The sequence below is a fragment of the Pogona vitticeps genome, chromosome 2, assembly GCF_051106095.1.
Source record: "Pogona vitticeps strain Pit_001003342236 chromosome 2, PviZW2.1, whole genome shotgun sequence".
NCBI classification, from domain to species: domain Eukaryota; kingdom Metazoa; phylum Chordata; class Lepidosauria; order Squamata; family Agamidae; genus Pogona; species Pogona vitticeps.
Window position 1 is genome coordinate 70,684,267 of NC_135784.1, and position 16,450 is coordinate 70,700,716.

The window sequence follows — 16,450 nt, forward strand, 5'->3', positions numbered from 1 at the left end:
GCCACTGAGGGAGCCTGTTGCCATGGCTACTCAATCTGGAACAGTTACATCTGCTGATCAGGCTGGGGAAAATGGTCCTCTTGTGGAGGTCAAGCGCTGCTTACTAGTGAGGACAGATTCGCAGTTGTTTGAGACCGCAGGGGTGGACGTAGGAATACTTGACCATCAGTATAGGGGGCTAAGGGATACTTGTTCCCAGGTGACCCTGTGCCATCCAGACATTATTCCTAGGGAGTATATAATCCCAAATGAGAGCCTAAAGGTGGCAGGGTTTGAGGGGCAGGTGATCTCACTGCCAGTAGCTGAGGTACCTGTGAGCTTTCTCCTGTCACGGTTATTCCCCTGCCTCTGACACACATCACATTGTTTACAGAACTCCTTGATCTGCTTCCCTATTTCAGGCCAGTAAAAATTCTGTGTGATTCTCTGCTGTGTTTTGTTCACCCCTAAGTGCGCAGCAAACATGTCAGAGTGCCCCCTTTGTAAGATCATGGGGCGATACTTTTCAGGTACCACTAGCTGACTTCTGATCCCATCTCCCCCTTTTGAGATATTCATTAGGGTCTCTCTATATAAAATTCCCTTTTTCTCACGAAATCTCGCTGGGGCTTCAGGTGTTAACTGGGTGTCTGTCACCTGTTCAAAACACTTTTGGAGAGTAGCGTCTGCCTTTTGCTCTTGGCCAAATTTGCTGTCTGTGGTTAAGGTTTCCACCACAGCTTCGGGACTACCCTCATCTGCTTCCGTCTCGGGCTCGACAGTACCCCCTTGAACTGTCCCCGTGGTAGCTTGTGAGCGGAAGACCCGAAGAATGAAGACGGTGAAGAAATCATGGACTACGTATATTTTGGTGACCAAAAGTTAAATGTACTTGTTTATTAAACATGCTTGGTTTGTATTAATAAAGGTGACTTAATGTATTGTAAATGTTAATGTTTAAATGCCTAATTGATATGTGTAACCTAGAGTGTAAGTATGGGATTGTATGTTAATGTATAACTGTTTTGTGTTTTGGATCCTGGTTGTTTTTTGGAGAAAAGCACTTTAGCTTTCCCCCTGCAAAACAACTTATAAAGAGGGGAGGTGTTACATACAGCACTGATGGTACCTGTCTGTCATGGGTTTGGAGGGAAAGTTCCATCCTATGGGGAGTGGAAGGCGGGACATCAGGGGGAGGAGCTGTACTGTATATATATTTGGAGCTTGTGTGGAGAAGTTAGGAGAAGCTGGAGTGGGTGTCTGTGTGTTAGACTGAGTACAACTGTGTGTCAGTTAGTACATACCTGATAGGTTCAGGTTTCTTTATAGGTAGCCAGAACTGATAGGTTCAGGGTCTGTGCTTTACTGTAAAGTGTTCTGTGTGAACCAAACTGTTGTATGTATGATTGAGACTAAGCCACGTTCCAGTATTTTGTTTACCTGATCTTTTTATTTACCCTGTTTGTTATTTAAATAAACCTTGTTCTTTTGTTTGTTAAAAATCCATTCCTGGTCTGTGTGACTCCTTATAGGGAATGGTTGGTGGCAGCTTAATTATAGTGTGGCATACTCCAGTAGGTCTGGGGTTGTCACAGCTCGGAATGAGCGACCCTCTGTTATGTATTGTGCAATCCAAATTTAAAAAAAACACAACAATTTGAATATTTGCGGGCCCAAATCCTGCTGTGCTTTTATGTCAGCATAATGCAGTTAGTGTAAATCTCAGAGGTGAACTGTCACAAGTTGAGAAGTTAAAATAGGCATTTGCAGTTCTATGAAACAGCAAATGCTAATTTCTTAAGCTATAGTCATTCTCCACCAAGATGTATGTCAGCCACTATTTACCCCAATTCAAATAGGCCAGGAGGTGTAGCCAATAGGATTTTGGTCATTATATCCAGGAAAAAAACAATGTGCTTCAGTCTCCAGCAGCACTGGAACTGAGACTTTTGTCCCCTCCTGCTGCAGTCTTCCACGGCACAGGTATCTGTGGGGGGCATGGGGAAGGGGATGCTTTTTGAAAAGACTGTTGTAAAACAATATCAGTTGTTGTCTTGATATGATCAGCACACTTTGGCTGTTGAAGAGGAATTGCCCTACTTGAAAATTGGTTTTATCAGCCATCCCCAGACATTTGATCCTTCTGATGCCACTGGGCCACCCTTTCCACCGTCCTTCACCATGTACTATACTGGTGACTAGGGACAATGGGAGTTGTGATCCAGGATACCTGGAAGGTGAAAGGTTTCTCTTGCTCATATTACTGGCTATGAACTTACAAGGGATTAATCCAAAAAGCAGAGTTTACATCATTATGTATTGTTAATATGCTGGCCTGACTAAAGATACATTAAATGAGCTTTGTTGTTAATCATGCCACAGCATTAATAATTGTGCAATTTCAAATTCATTCCTACTTATGGTGACCCTCTCTGGAGTTTTCTAGATATAAAATATTCAGTAGTGGCTTCTTCATTTTTCCTTCTGGGTACTGCTCTGGGACTCTGAATTTTGCCCACAGCCATCCAGGTGGCAGTACCATCATCCCCACACACTCCAGCTGATCTCAGCTGGCCTGTCTCTCTCAAGAGACACAGTGAGGGGGATCAAACTCCCAGCCCATGGCTCTGCAGACATGGCCTCAAAGAAACTGAACTGTACCGGTTCTGTCCCAACAGATGATAGAATCATAGAATCCATCGTAGGGTTGGAAGGCACCTGGAGGTCTTCGAGTCCAACCCCTTGCCCAAGGCAGGAGACCTCAAACCATCCCGGACAGATGGCTGTCCAGCCTTTTCTTGAAAGCCTGCAGTGATAGGGCATCCACAACATTGCGAGGAAAGCTGTTCCACTGCTTAATATTTCTCACCATCGGGAAATTCCTCCTTATTTCCAGGTTGGATCTCCCTCTGTTGAATTTCCACCCATTGGTTCTTGTCCTACACTCAGGTGCAATGGAGAATAAATCAGTGCCCTCTTCCCTGTGGCAACCCTTCAAATAATGGAAGCTATCATGTCTCCCCTCAGCCTTCTCTTCAATATCTGATTGAATATTTAGTAGGTACCATTTTGTTTACCAGATGATACCTGATTATCTGAGATCATTCAAGGAGGGAAAGAGGCCATGCCATGATTTTTTTAAGGACAGAAGTAGTGTCAGACAGGACAACAAGTGGCAGTCCTTTTTTATTTTGCCATATTGTGCTTCTACAACATGGCAAAATAAGAGTAGCTGGGGCTACATCATCTCCTTGGAGGCCATAATCATACTGGGCTTATATGTCTATGTTTGTTGGGGTTTTTTGCTTGCAACATGTTATCTGTAGCTTGTGTGACTGGGAGGGACTTCACAGGGTTGAGGTGATTGTGACTGTTAATCTCTCCAGCACAGACCAATTGTTCCTTCCAGTCTAGGAATTCAAAGAGAGGCCGTCTCTCTGCTGAGTTCTCTTTCCCTGTCCTTAGTCTATCGGTGACAGTTGTTTGTTTGCTATTGATCAGTGCAGTTGGTTTCTAAGTATGCTAAGCATGCATGCAGTAAAGAAAGCAACACAGACAAACCTGTAATTTCAAGCAATTATAGGTAGAGAAACTGTTTTTTAAAAAAATATTTCTCCTACAAATGTCTCAAAGTGCCAGTTAATGAGAAAGGAGTGGACTCTGGGGAGCTTGCAGCTATTCTCCTCTTGGATCTCTGTACTTCTACTGCATAGCAAATGGGAATTTTACCAGAAATCCAAAGCTCTGCAACAGTGTTAGCATCCAAGAATTTTTTAAAAGTAAGTTATTATGCTTCTTTAAAATCAGATGCTCTGCTGTGCTTGAGGAGCTATGAATAAATGTTACTTGAAATTCATGTACTGTATTCAGATGAGAACATCCCAGACCACGTTTTGTAAGCCACGTTATTCAGGACCTGAAACATTTGTGTCTTTGCTAGTTGTGGAGGAGTAGACTCTTCTCCATACCCTGTGAATGGGACAAGTGAGAAACAGTTCTTATTTTCATGTGACACTACAGTATAATCATTTGCAGTCAGAGTTTGTGCACAGCACAAACCTTTCCCATGAAGAAGGTACATGTATTCCACTGTCAAGTGCTGAAAAACACGTTTAGCACATTCTATGCTTTGCACAATTTCTCAAAGTACTGTATTTGAGCTATGCAATGCAGTACGTATTGTCTCCCAAGAAAGACTAGCTATGTTATTTTCTGATTCTAGTACCTGTTGTGTGTGCTTAGGAGTGCAATTTCGCTCTTGTCTTGTGAGAACTTGGGCCTCAAATACTTATAAAAACTAAATATCCATCTTATCCTAATTTTAAAAAAGCATGCGTCTTTATATCTTCTTCCAGTGTTGCACCAAAACTAGATATCATAGATACCTTAAATTTGGCATGGATATCAACAGTGTGCCTCTGAAGATGTGACTCTCAGAGTTATTTTGCTTTTAAAATGTTTTAATGGATTTCTGTGTACTGTATTAAAATCTGTCTGTAGCTTGTAAAGCCATTTTCAGATGCTAGGGAGTCTGAATCTAACCTAGAGACAAGGTGAAGCTGTGGGGAATTCATTTACTCCAGGATTGTAAATGGGGTACGTTTTGTTTTTGCAGGTCCAGAACTCTTCTGAGAGAGGGGAGGAGAGCACCTGCTGCCTGGCAGGTAAAGTGGGGAAGTGACAAGAGGAAGAGGCGGAATGACTGACTGCCCAAGGGGATGGAGAGGGAAACAAAGGAAAGAGATGGAAGGGGTGGGATGGAGATGAGGAAGAGCAGAGCAGATCAAATGAAAGAAAACACACACAGGGTTTGGACAAGAAGACATTTCTGACTCAGGCTAGCCAGTGCTTCTGCTAGGAGGAAAAGAAATTGTACAGAAAACTCTAATCAGCAATAACCCAAATTCTTTTCCCCAGAGTTTTCTGTTTGAAACTTTGTTAAATAACTAGGTGCAGGCCTTTGAAATCCTTTCTCCTCCTGACTATCATCAATCCATTTTCTTCAGACATAATTTCTGAAATGTGCAGCATTTCTTTTGACTTTAGGCATTTAAAATATGAAAAAAGGAAAAAAAATGGTGCTGAAATCTTGGAACAGGACCAGAAAGAGGCCTGTGGGCTATTTTTATCCTAAAGGACACTTTAAACTGCAAGATGCAATTGACTGTGTGGGATGTAGCATGACAGCTTCTGAAATGATATCACATAGAGGTGAACAAATGATCAACTAAAAATATCAGTGGACTATACCGTGTTTCCCCGAAAACAAGACAGAGTCTTATATTAATATTTGCTCAAAAAAAATGACATCTTTTTTCAGGGGATGTTTTATTTTTTTCATTTACAACAATCTACATTTATTCAAATACTGTCATGTTATCATCTTCTGACTGCTGCACAATGGTGGAGGGCGGGGTTTCACTTGACTGAAGCTTATTCTTGGGCTAGACCTTATATTACAAGCATCCTGAAAAATCATACTAGGTCTTATTTTCAGGTTAGGTTTTATTTTCGGGGAAACAGGGTAGCAATATATGTCTGTCTGACTCACTCAGTGGTTTAGGTATCTGGCTGAAGAGCTAGAGGTTGGGAGTGTTTCATGGTTTTAAATTTTGGCTAAAAACCTCTAGGTGCAGAGCAGAAGTGCAGGAAACAATAGAGCAGAATTAGCTTAAAGTTTCCCCATCGTAGACCACCCCTTTTCTCTCATCAACTCACACTTACAGTCTCAATAACTCACTCTGAGAGAAAGAATTAAAAAGGCTTCATTCATTCACAGTTCTATTGATAAAAAAACGGCATAGTGTAGAAAATGACTGCTTACAGCAGCAGACCCCAGCAGACTCACTGCTGATTACATTTGTACTCCACACCAACTGTACTAACTGCCAGCAGACAGAAAAGAGGAGGGAGGGGAAAAACACTAAAGCAGAGAGGGGGTTTCTGTTTGAAATAGGAGGCAGGGAAGGAGCTATTTGTTACTACTGGGTTGATTGACACTCACCCCAGCCCAGAAAGATCCCTCCCAGCCAAACCTACTAAAGGCAGCATAGGAGGCTGAAAGAACTCCAACAAGGAGTTCAGTTCCCCCCTGTGCCTCCTGAGAGAAGAGCCAGCCGATGCGGACTTTGACAAGCTGTACAGTCACAAGGCACCCCAGCAGAAAGGTGGTAAACCACGTCTTGCGTACTCTCTAGTTAGAAAACCCTGGAAGGCATCAGCATAAGTCAGAATTGGCATCACAATTATTATTTATTATAGTGTCCTCAATCATCTTATGATTTAAAAAAAAAATAAAGAGAGAATTTCGGAATGCTTTGCATGCTTTTTGCACGCTTCTTCTCTTCACCGTGTTTCCCCTAGAGATGGGTGATCAATTTGTAGGGTTCACATTGTAACACAAACTGACTGAGGTCACACTTCCCGAAACTGAATGTGGACCTGAGTATTGGATGTCAGTGCATTTCACCGTTTCAGGAGCAAAAAAATGAAAAGTGAAAAGAAACGAAAAGAAAAAAGAGGATCCCTGCTCTGGATGTGCAGATTCACACTACGAACAGATTCATACAATGAGAAGCCAGGATCCAACCCAGTGGTTATGCCTGTAAGCATAAAAAATGATGACAGTTCCAGATTCAGGCACTTTACTGAGCCAAAGTTCCCTTCACTGGTTTCTCTTCCTAATCTTTGGAAGAAGCAACATGTAGCCTCAGCCTCCAACACATGGAGCTCAGCCCAGGTAGAGCTCATGTGTCACATCTCTCATTGGACTAGACCCAGTGGTTAGAAAAATGACTTTTTTGGAGTACAGCCCACAGAGCCTCAGCCAGAATGGAGGAATTCTGGGAATCGTTCTCCAAAAAGGTAACTTTTCATGGTCTGGCTATATTCAGTGTTGTGCTGGCAAAGACAAAAACAGTTCATCTCTTGCTGCAACAGCCATCTCCTCTGACCAGAAACCAGCAGAGTGCTGTAAGAGGCAGTGGATTCTGACACCAGTGCTATAAAACAGTAAATCCCATGCTCTGATTGATTGATTGATTGATTGATTGATTGATTGATTGATTGATTGATTTGATTTGATTTGATTTGATTTGATTTGATTTCTAGACCACTCATCTAGACCAAAGGACTACTCTGGGTGGTTAACAATATCACACAATTGTATAATTGTGATACCATTGTAAACAACTGAAGTCTAGGTGGTCATGGGCACAAATGCAGTCTGTGGGCCTCATGTGGTCCTTAAGACTATTTCTGTGCACCTCCAGGACCCCTGAGGCCCCAAACCTTCCCCTGCACACTCACTGTTTTGACCTTTCTTTCCACTCAGGAAGCTCCCTTTAGGGGGCATTGGAGGTATTCTGGAGAAGTTTTGTGGTGGTTCCTTCTCTCCCCCCCCCCCATTTAATATGCTTTAACTAGTGGCAAGGGGGCTTGTTCCCTCAGCCCTACTGAGATTTCCCATCTCTAGTCCAGGAGGCAGAAACCTAAATGCTTCATATTACATCAGAATTATTCAGTGGTGTGCCAGTCATCTGTGGCAAACGGTGGAGTGTTGCAACCAAGAAAACATGGTCACTGAGTTGGCACAATCAGCAGTATCAGAAAAGAAAACCAAAATGGTATTTCTGTGTCATTTCCCCTGTAATCTGCTGTTTACTGGCCAGTGAAATCAAAATGCAACCCACTGAGATGCAGCACTTGCAAATTAATGTGGTAAATGATGCTTTCATGCCTTGGTTCTGTTGCAAAGGATTTCTCCGTATGCAGGTAAATAAATAGTTAAGAATTTTCAAAAATGCTTTTGATGGTATTTCTCCATAATTGGTATAATACAAATGTGATCTGAGAAACTGCAAATGACAAACTTGATCGGGCTTGAAAAGAGTGGTACTTTGTCGATTAAGACAGAGTCCACATAACTGTATTAATGAAATAAGTATCATTAACAAGAGAAAAAATGGAAAGCTATCTACAGTCTCCAACATCAACTTAGTCTGGTTACAGAATTCTTTTCTCTTCAAGCAGTCATTACCATCAGTGATTTCAGTATCTATTTTGCCGCACGTCAATTCAGGCTCACTGCACCAAGATAATCATTTTCTTGATGCCATAAGCTACTGAAACCAATCTTCTGAGGATTGAAAAGGGTGTTTCTTTATGAATATATATATGTCTCTAAGAAGAAGAAATTATATTGGGAACATTAGGAACTGAAGTGGCTAGTATTATTTGAAGATAATAGAATAATGCAGTATCCACAGGAACCCATTACTCACTTGACAGCAATCTGAGGGACACTTCAAAGTCTCATGTTGACTCCTTAGGGTTCTATCTTGAGTCTTTACTTTTCAACATGTTAGTTAAGTGATTTGGATAAAAGAGTAGAGGCAGTGCTCGTCTCATTTGTAAATGACAGACTTACGGATAGCCTACGCTGAAGGAGGGACAATCAAGACTTCAGAGAGTCTTGACAGACTAGAACACTAGTCGAAAACTGAAAGGATAATATACAGAGAGAAGTCAAATTGTTGTTGTTATGTGCCATAAAGTCATCTCTGACTTATTGTTACCCTATGAATGAGAGATCTCAAAAATGTCTCATCCTCAACAGCCCTGTTCAGCTCTTGCAAACTCAAGCCTGTGAGTTCCTTTAGGGAGTCAATCCATATCACATTGGGTCTTATTTTTTCCTGCTGGGTTTTTTTTCCAGAGAATCCTGCCTTCTCATGATGTTCCCAAAGTAGGACAGCTTCAGGATCATAATTGATGCTTTCAGAGATCATTCAGGCTTAAATTAATCTAGGATCCACTTGTTTGTCTCTCTGACAGTCGAGGGTATTCACAAAGCTCTCCTTCAGCATCAGTTTTTTTTTCAAATGAACCAAATTTTTCCTCTCATTTTTCTTTACTATCCAGCTTTCAGCCCCATACATGGTGATCAAAAATACCAGAGTGTGGATGATCTTGGTCTTGGTCTCCAGTGACACATTCTTACACTAGATCATCTTTTCTAGTTCTTTCATTTCTCTCCTTCTGAGTCTCAATATTCTCTTACAGTTTCAGTCTTCTGATCTCTTGGGTACAGTCTCAATATGGTCTGTGTACAGATAGAATAAATAAGGGGATAAAATGCAGCCTTTTCTGACACCTTTGCCTAAAGAAAGCATTCTGTTCCTCCATCAATTTCTGGACATGTGCCACCTCTTCTCATTTTGCACAGTTACAATACTGTTTCCCTGAAAATAGGATCTAACATGAAAATAAGCCCTAGTGGGATTTTTCAGGATGCTCGTAATATAAGCCCTACCCCAAAAATAAGCCCTAGTTAAGTGAAACCCCACCCTCCATCATTGTACAGCATTGTGCAGCAACCAGAAGAAGATGACATGACTGTATTTGAATAAATGTAGATTGTTGTATATGAAAATAATAAAACATCCCCTGAAAATAAGCCCTAATGCATTTTTGGAGCAAAAATTAAGACAGGGTCTTATTTTCGGGGAAACAGGGTATTTGCAGAGATAATAATTGTTCAGTCTTTGTCCTTGGTTTCTTTAAATACTGTATTTTGAGCTTTGCATTGTGTTCTGCATTTAATATTGGTATGCACAGTGTGTATCAACCTCATTCCTTCTTCCTTAGTCTTGGAATTCATTACTTCATAACCTGTGCTTTGATTCCCCAGATCATTACTTGATAGACTGTTGAACCTTCTCAGATACTTCATAATTAACTTTCGGCCAATAACATCAAGCAGGAGCTGGGGGACCTGGCTGAGAGACAGCTTTACATATTCACTTTGATTTGCTAACTAAGTGCAACTCTTGTCTTTTTATCAGAGTGCTTGGCTGTGGCTGCCTTCAGTGCAGCTTGAGCCAAGATAAACCATAATGGTTATTTAAAAGCAAATGTGGTTTCAAATTTTCTGTCACAACAGAAATCAATGGTGGGAGGAGTCCATGGCAAAGGAGCCTTGCAGGGTTCATAGGAGCCATTGAAGAAAGGGGTGTGTGTATATGCTTATCTTTCCACACCCTTTTCTTCAGCAGTTTTCTTTTCAGTTTTTCTTCTTGTTGGTTCTATTGACGAAGAAAATAACTATGCTATCTACAGGGCTGTTGCTGCTTTTGATGATGATGTTGCTGTTTATTTAGTTATACCATTCATATGCTGCCTTTCTCCCCATGGGGCTACTATTATACTACTATTATTATGTTTTTATCCTACTTTTCCAGCAAAGAATAGCACTCAAGGCAGCCAGCAAGCATGATTAAAAACAAATGTTAACATACATTAAAACAAATTAGACAATACCAGCATTCTCGTAGCCTAATAATCAAAACAAATACAATAAAACTAGCAATTGGTAAACAACAAAACAGTTTACAAGGCTGGTGTGTAAAATTGTCTCAACACCATTTCAGGGACTTGGAGATAGGCATGTCTAGGGGGATATCCTCTACCACCAGAAAGACAAGCAAGTGGGTTCTAAATCAAATTCTCTGTAGAAGAAAAAAGGGCAAAACTGAGGCTGTTGTACTTCAGGCACATCAAGAGAAGATAGGACACACTGGAATCCCAAGCTGGAATTAAGATTGCCGGAAGAAATACCAACAACCTCCGATATGCAGATGATACCACTCTAATGGCAGAAAGCGAGGAGGAACTAAAGAACCTTGTAATGAGGGTGAAAGAGGAGAGTGCAAAAAACGGTCTTAAACTCAACATGAAAAAAACTAAGATCATGGCCACTGGTCCCATCTCATCCTGGGAAATAGAAGGGGAAGATATGGAGGCAGTGACAGATTTTACTTTCTTGGGCTCCATGATCACTGCAGACGGAGACAGCAGCCACGAAATTAAAAGACGTCTGCTTCTTGGGAGGAAAGCGATGACAAACCTTGACAGCATCTTAAAAAGCAGAGATATCACCTTGCCAACAAAAGTCCGCATAGTCAAAGCTATGGTTTTTCCTGTAGTGATGTATGGAAGTGAGAGCTGGACCATAAAGAAAGCTGACCGCTGAAGAATTGATGCCTTTGAATTGTGGTGCTGGAGGAGACTATTGAGAATCCCTTGGACTGCAAGGAGAACAAACCTATCAATTCTAAAGGAAATCAACCCTGAGTGCTCACTGGAAGGACAGATCCTGAAGCTGAGGCTCCAATACTTTGGCCATCTCATGAGAAGAGAAGACTCCTTGGAAAAGACCTTAATGTTGGGAAAGTGTGAAGGCAAGGGGAGAAGGGGACGACAGAGGATGAGATGGTTGGACAGTGTCACCGAAGCAACCAACATGAATGTGACCCAACTCCGGGAGGCAGTGGAAGATAGGAGGGCCTGGCGTGCTCTGGTCCATGGGGTCACGAAGAGTCGGACATGACTAAACGACTAAACGAAAAACGAAAATATTTTCACCCCAGCTTTCTCCATAAAAGGACTCACTGAGAGGCCTTTCCAGTGACTGAGTGCAATGCTAACTCAGCCCTAATATCCCAAAAGCTTATGTTGTGGTGGTTGAGCTCTTATACACAAGGCATGTTAGCCATCCCTACACTGGTTCCAATTCCATTTCTTTTCTGAGGATGTTATACCTGGACAATCATGGGAGGGTAGCTCTATGTTGGAACTGACTTGATGGCACATAATTATTGGCAAGAATTTTATTGATGATTTACCCTTGTATTTAGGGAATTCATAGAAGTCTTGGGGCGAAATTGCTGCTCAGATTGCCAGATTGTGCGGTTAGCTGCATGCTCAGAACTGCAACCAGCACCTTCTGAAAGGGCAACAGATTGCCCCCAAGACTTCTCTGAATGTCCTAAATGCAAAAGCCACCAACAGGATTCCAGCCATTTATTATCAAATAAAGAAGGCAAACAGCATTCGTCACACTTTTATAAAAGCCAAGATCTTGCTGATATAAAGCCAAGAAGATATACTGAAGAAAGAGAGTTGCTGAAGGAAGTAGCCCAGAAATACAATTAAGCATTTTACTTGCCTTTTCTTTTTGCAAACTAGTTTGTTTGGGATCCCACCCACACTCTGGCCTTTCTTTATCCTTTGCCTGTCTTTAAAAACGTCAAGTCATCATTGCAAACTGCAAGTGACTTAAAATGATTGAATATGGTTGCTTCTGGTCGGCAGAAGGTCTCCACATTACAAATTGCTTGCCCATTATTTCTTTGACAGGACAGACCATTGGAGCTTGAACGGCATTTGTAGTCAATCAAATACTAATGTTGATTGAAAATGCTGGGTTTCATGGCTTCTTAAAACATCCTACACAGGCAAGGAGAACTACATCACACAGTTCTTGCACAGGGGTATTGAAAGCATCCATGCTCTCATAGCTCCACTGGCCTCCATATGTTGTAACATCAGGTAGGTGTGTGTCTAATTCTACCATAGAAGCTGATGGACATTCCAGATCCCTTCTGGAATCTGTTTTATAGTCTGGTATTTATGGGGACAAATCTGGGATGGTGACAGCCCATTTTAATATGTTTCTGGCCTGTTCCAGTGTGATTTACCCTCAGCTGAAACTGCAGACCCACAACATGTGATGGAACATGGCCATTTAACTGATAAACATATTTCTGCATGAACCTTTTCTGCTTTTTTTCTATAGAAAGTCTATGGCCATTAGCTCTGAAGCAGTTAATGCTGTAGTACAGAATCTGGAAATCATGTTATTTTCTGCCATGTTACTTTTTTGGGGAAGTAAGGACATGTTGATACTAATTTATAATTTTTTAAAAAATTATGTAAGGTTTAGCTATGTTGTTTCTTTTAAAAAGTGAAATAAGCAATATTTACTTTTAAAATTTTGCTGGATTATTTTGAGTTGGGAGGGATGACAAATCACAAATAGCATCACCTACAACAATACTTATATTTTACTGCATACTAAAATCCAGACAAAAATAACACTGAAAAAAAAATCATAAATGTTAACAACTCAACACCCACCCCACACATGATTCTTTCACTCTCCCTTAAGCATAAGAAGCATTTACAGGTTTAATCCATAATACAAATTAGTATTTTACATTCCATAATACTGCAGCATTTCTTTTTTTTTCTTTTTTTTTTACACTGATGTATAAAATGGCTCTATGGCTTGTTGTTTCTCTTGTTTTATATACAAAATAAGATCCACTACAACATAACAAAAAGATTAAACAATATTGCAAAAAAAACAAACTGTTTTCGCTAATGTTTTGTAGGTAACACATAGCTGTGTTAAAGGATGTTCAATAAAAATTTGGACTAAAGACTATTTTATCTAGGAAGACAAATATTTATTTTAGCATTTTGCTGTTGTCTTGTGAGTTTCCACTTAAAAAAAATTAGAGTAGTGCATGTTGTCCATGGATTAAGCATATCCAGTTGTCTATACAATAAATGTAATTTTTAAAAAAGGAAAAATTGCATTGCATTATAAGCATAGTCAAAAATCTGCCAGGTAACTTCCCACTTTCACCATGTGATCTAGGCTGAAAAGCAGAAAATACATCCAATTTATTTGCCACAAGTTTAATCTTAATGCTCTAATTGGATAGCTATGCAATGTAATAGGGCGTTAAAAGCTTTTATCATCTCTGGTTTGGCCATACTTCATCTTTGGCATTTTCTTGAAAGAGTATAATACATCTTGTCTGCCCTGAAAGTTCCTCAAAAATACTGTAATGTGTTCCTTCAGAACTAAATAGGCAAATGGCTAAGACTGCAATGTAAATTTAAGAACAAAAGCAGAGCTTATTCCTCTTGACCTGAACATGCTTCACAAATACTTTATCTTGTTAAAGCATGTATAAGCTGCTAACCAGTCTAGGTGTAGAAAAGAGAGCCCTAACTTGGAAGGTCAGTAGGCATAAACTGTGGGGCATTTGAGGGACATTATACATTTCTAGTACCCAGATGCAAAAGAAACCAGGTTTCCTGCACCTTTAGTCATTGGAATGAAGAGGGAATTTCACTAGATGAATCTTCCATGATGAAGCCCACTGGCTAGTTTTTTAAAAAAGTATTCAAGATATAGGAGGAAACCTGGTTTCTTTTACAGCTGTCCTCCCCATCTAAACTTCTATCCATAATTATGATACGCACCAGGCACACTGTGGGTGTCAGAAGGCTGTAACCAAAGTACACTCATTGTGTCCCTGATTTGATGTTGTTCAGGGTCCAGAGCTTCTAAGCCACATCCCAAGATCCCTCAAGATTAAAACCTGCTCTTTTACTGTAGCCATGTGGCATGCATGACCACATAAGGCAATGTTTAAGGGCCCAACTGACTTGGTAAAAGCCAGCTGGAATCCATTGAATTAGGGCACAAGCGATCCTATTTATGTAAGAGCTGGAGAAAACTAGAAATTTGGTTAGGGTGTCTTCTCCCCGACTTAGCAACATGCCTAGGAAGAAACCAGCTTTCGATATTTCACAATGTTCTTAGGACAGCCTCTTGACTCAAATGCTGAAACTATTTGTTTCGGTCTCTAATTTTCTTCGCCTGGCCATTGGTGAGAGGTTGTTGAATTTGCAGACCAAAGTAGCAGGAGGGCTAAAGGTGTCTCACCTTCTTGTTTTTTTTATTGCATGCTTCTTCAGCCAAAGCTTTTCATGTCAATTTAAAAGATGCTCATTAGAAAGAAGATCACTTACTTGTCTGCCTTGAAATTATTCTTCAAGCATTTTCGATGCTAGGAAGACAGCATGCTTCCCATCCATGAGTCTTAATGCAGCTCTACTGTTGCACTACATATACAGTAGTGCCTCGCTTTACAATTGCCCCGCATTATGATGAATTTGCTTTACGGCTATCTTTTTGCGATCTAAATGGCGGAATTTCGCTTTTCGATGATTGGTTCCCTGCTTCGGGAACCGATTCTTCAAAAAATGATGTTTTTTAAACAGCTGATCGGCGGTTTCAAAATGGCCACCGGGTAATGAAAATGGCTCCCCGCTGTGTTTAGGGACGGATTCCTTGCTATACAGACAGCGAAAATGGCTGCAGTATGGAGGATCTTCGCTGGATTGTGAGTTTTTACCCCACTGGAGCACATTGAACGGGTTTCAATGCGTTTCAATGGGGTTTTTATTTTCGCTTTACGATGTTTTCGCTTAACAACGATTTTCCTGGAACAGATTATCGTCATTAAACAAGGCACCACTGTACAGTATTCAAGCTAATTTCAAAGGCCTCACCTTTTTTGCCCTCTTTGAAAGCCAGTGGAAATTTTAGACCACAGTCCTACATGTCTATCCAGCAGTACATCCCACTGAGTTCAGTTGGCCTTACTCCTAAGTAAACATATACAGGATTGCAACCTTAGTCACTTACATTTGTATAGAACATGGGATCCACACTGTGTAACTAATTCTGAAGCCATAAATCCCGCAATGCTAAGAAAAGATTTTTGGAAAATAACATAGCTATTGTACTTATATTTGCCTGTCATCTCAAAGCCTTCTTGATTAAAAATCTAGAGTGAACAAAAATGGGGTTAATAAGTTTTGTGTTGATTTTACAAAGATGTTTTAAAAACTTTTTTAAAAACACAAAAGAGGCTAGATATGGGTTTTCTATCATTATCAATCCTCATCATAAACATCTTTGGTAGAAAAGTAAAGAAGTGATAGCACCAATAAACTCCAAAGGCCAAACATACGATTCAGTACGCATGAGAAGTGATGAAAATATAAATTTTGGCCAGAAAAGTTGTGTATGTCCCTTGACGCCAAAGCTTCATTTCAACATCTAACGCAAAGTCTTTGGGATCCTTCACTTGTCGCTGAAGGTAGACAATTCCTGTGTAGGAATTCAGCTTTCTGGTGCTGAAGTAGTTCTCTTCGTTTCCTTTCTTGATGGTAAGGATTATGTTGTCTCCAGCATAAGCAGGTGACGGACCAATTCGGAAAATATGAGCTGGGACAACGATGTTTGTTTGGAAGTTAAGTTGATAGTAAGTGATTCTCAGTGGAGTGTTTTGGCAGTCTAGGTAGTTGAAGCAGTTGATACGCTCGCATCTCCTGAGAGGAGAAGAAAAAGAATTATTTAACATAGCAGGAACTGTGATCCAAAAAAAAGGGGGGGGGCATTTGTAGAGTCCTGGGGAGACTCTCATATGTCTGAAGAAGTGGACTTGTTCATGAAAGCTCACATTAAAATATAATAGTCTTTAAGGTGTCACAATTTTTTTTGACTTTTTTAAAAAAATATATTATTATTTTCTTTGGGTTTTGCCTAATATGCTTGCACAGACCAATACAGCTACCTGTTCTAAAACCTCCCTTATGTGTTAGGCAGAGAAACAGCAAACACTGGCTGGACAATTAACGGCTGCTTGTCCTTCTTTTAGAAATCCCTTTTCACTGAGGTGACTGTCAGCGTAACAGCCAAGTAACAAAAAGGTTGTGAACCTTGAAAGCCTCTGTTGGAAGCTCCACAATGAGCACATATTGG

At 40.5% G+C, this 16,450-nt stretch overlaps 1 protein-coding gene and 1 long non-coding RNA gene across 2 annotated transcripts in view; one reads left to right on the top strand and one right to left on the bottom strand.

Moving 5' to 3' along the window:
- Nucleotides 1–10,170, top strand: part of LOC144586711 (uncharacterized) — a 34,950-nt gene extending 24,780 nt beyond the window's left edge. Inside the window, exon 2 of the long non-coding RNA XR_013541706.1 lies at nucleotides 4,595–10,170. This is a non-coding gene — a long non-coding RNA (uncharacterized LOC144586711). The remainder of the gene's footprint in view (nucleotides 1–4,594) is intronic.
- Nucleotides 10,171–12,861: 2,691 nt separating this feature from the next.
- Nucleotides 12,862–16,450, bottom strand: part of FBLN2 (fibulin 2) — a 184,528-nt gene continuing 180,939 nt past the window's right edge. The window contains exon 18 of the mRNA XM_078385359.1: nucleotides 12,862–16,017. Coding sequence (XP_078241485.1) covers nucleotides 15,660–16,017 — 358 coding nt within the window. The 3' untranslated portion in view covers nucleotides 12,862–15,659. The remainder of the gene's footprint in view (nucleotides 16,018–16,450) is intronic.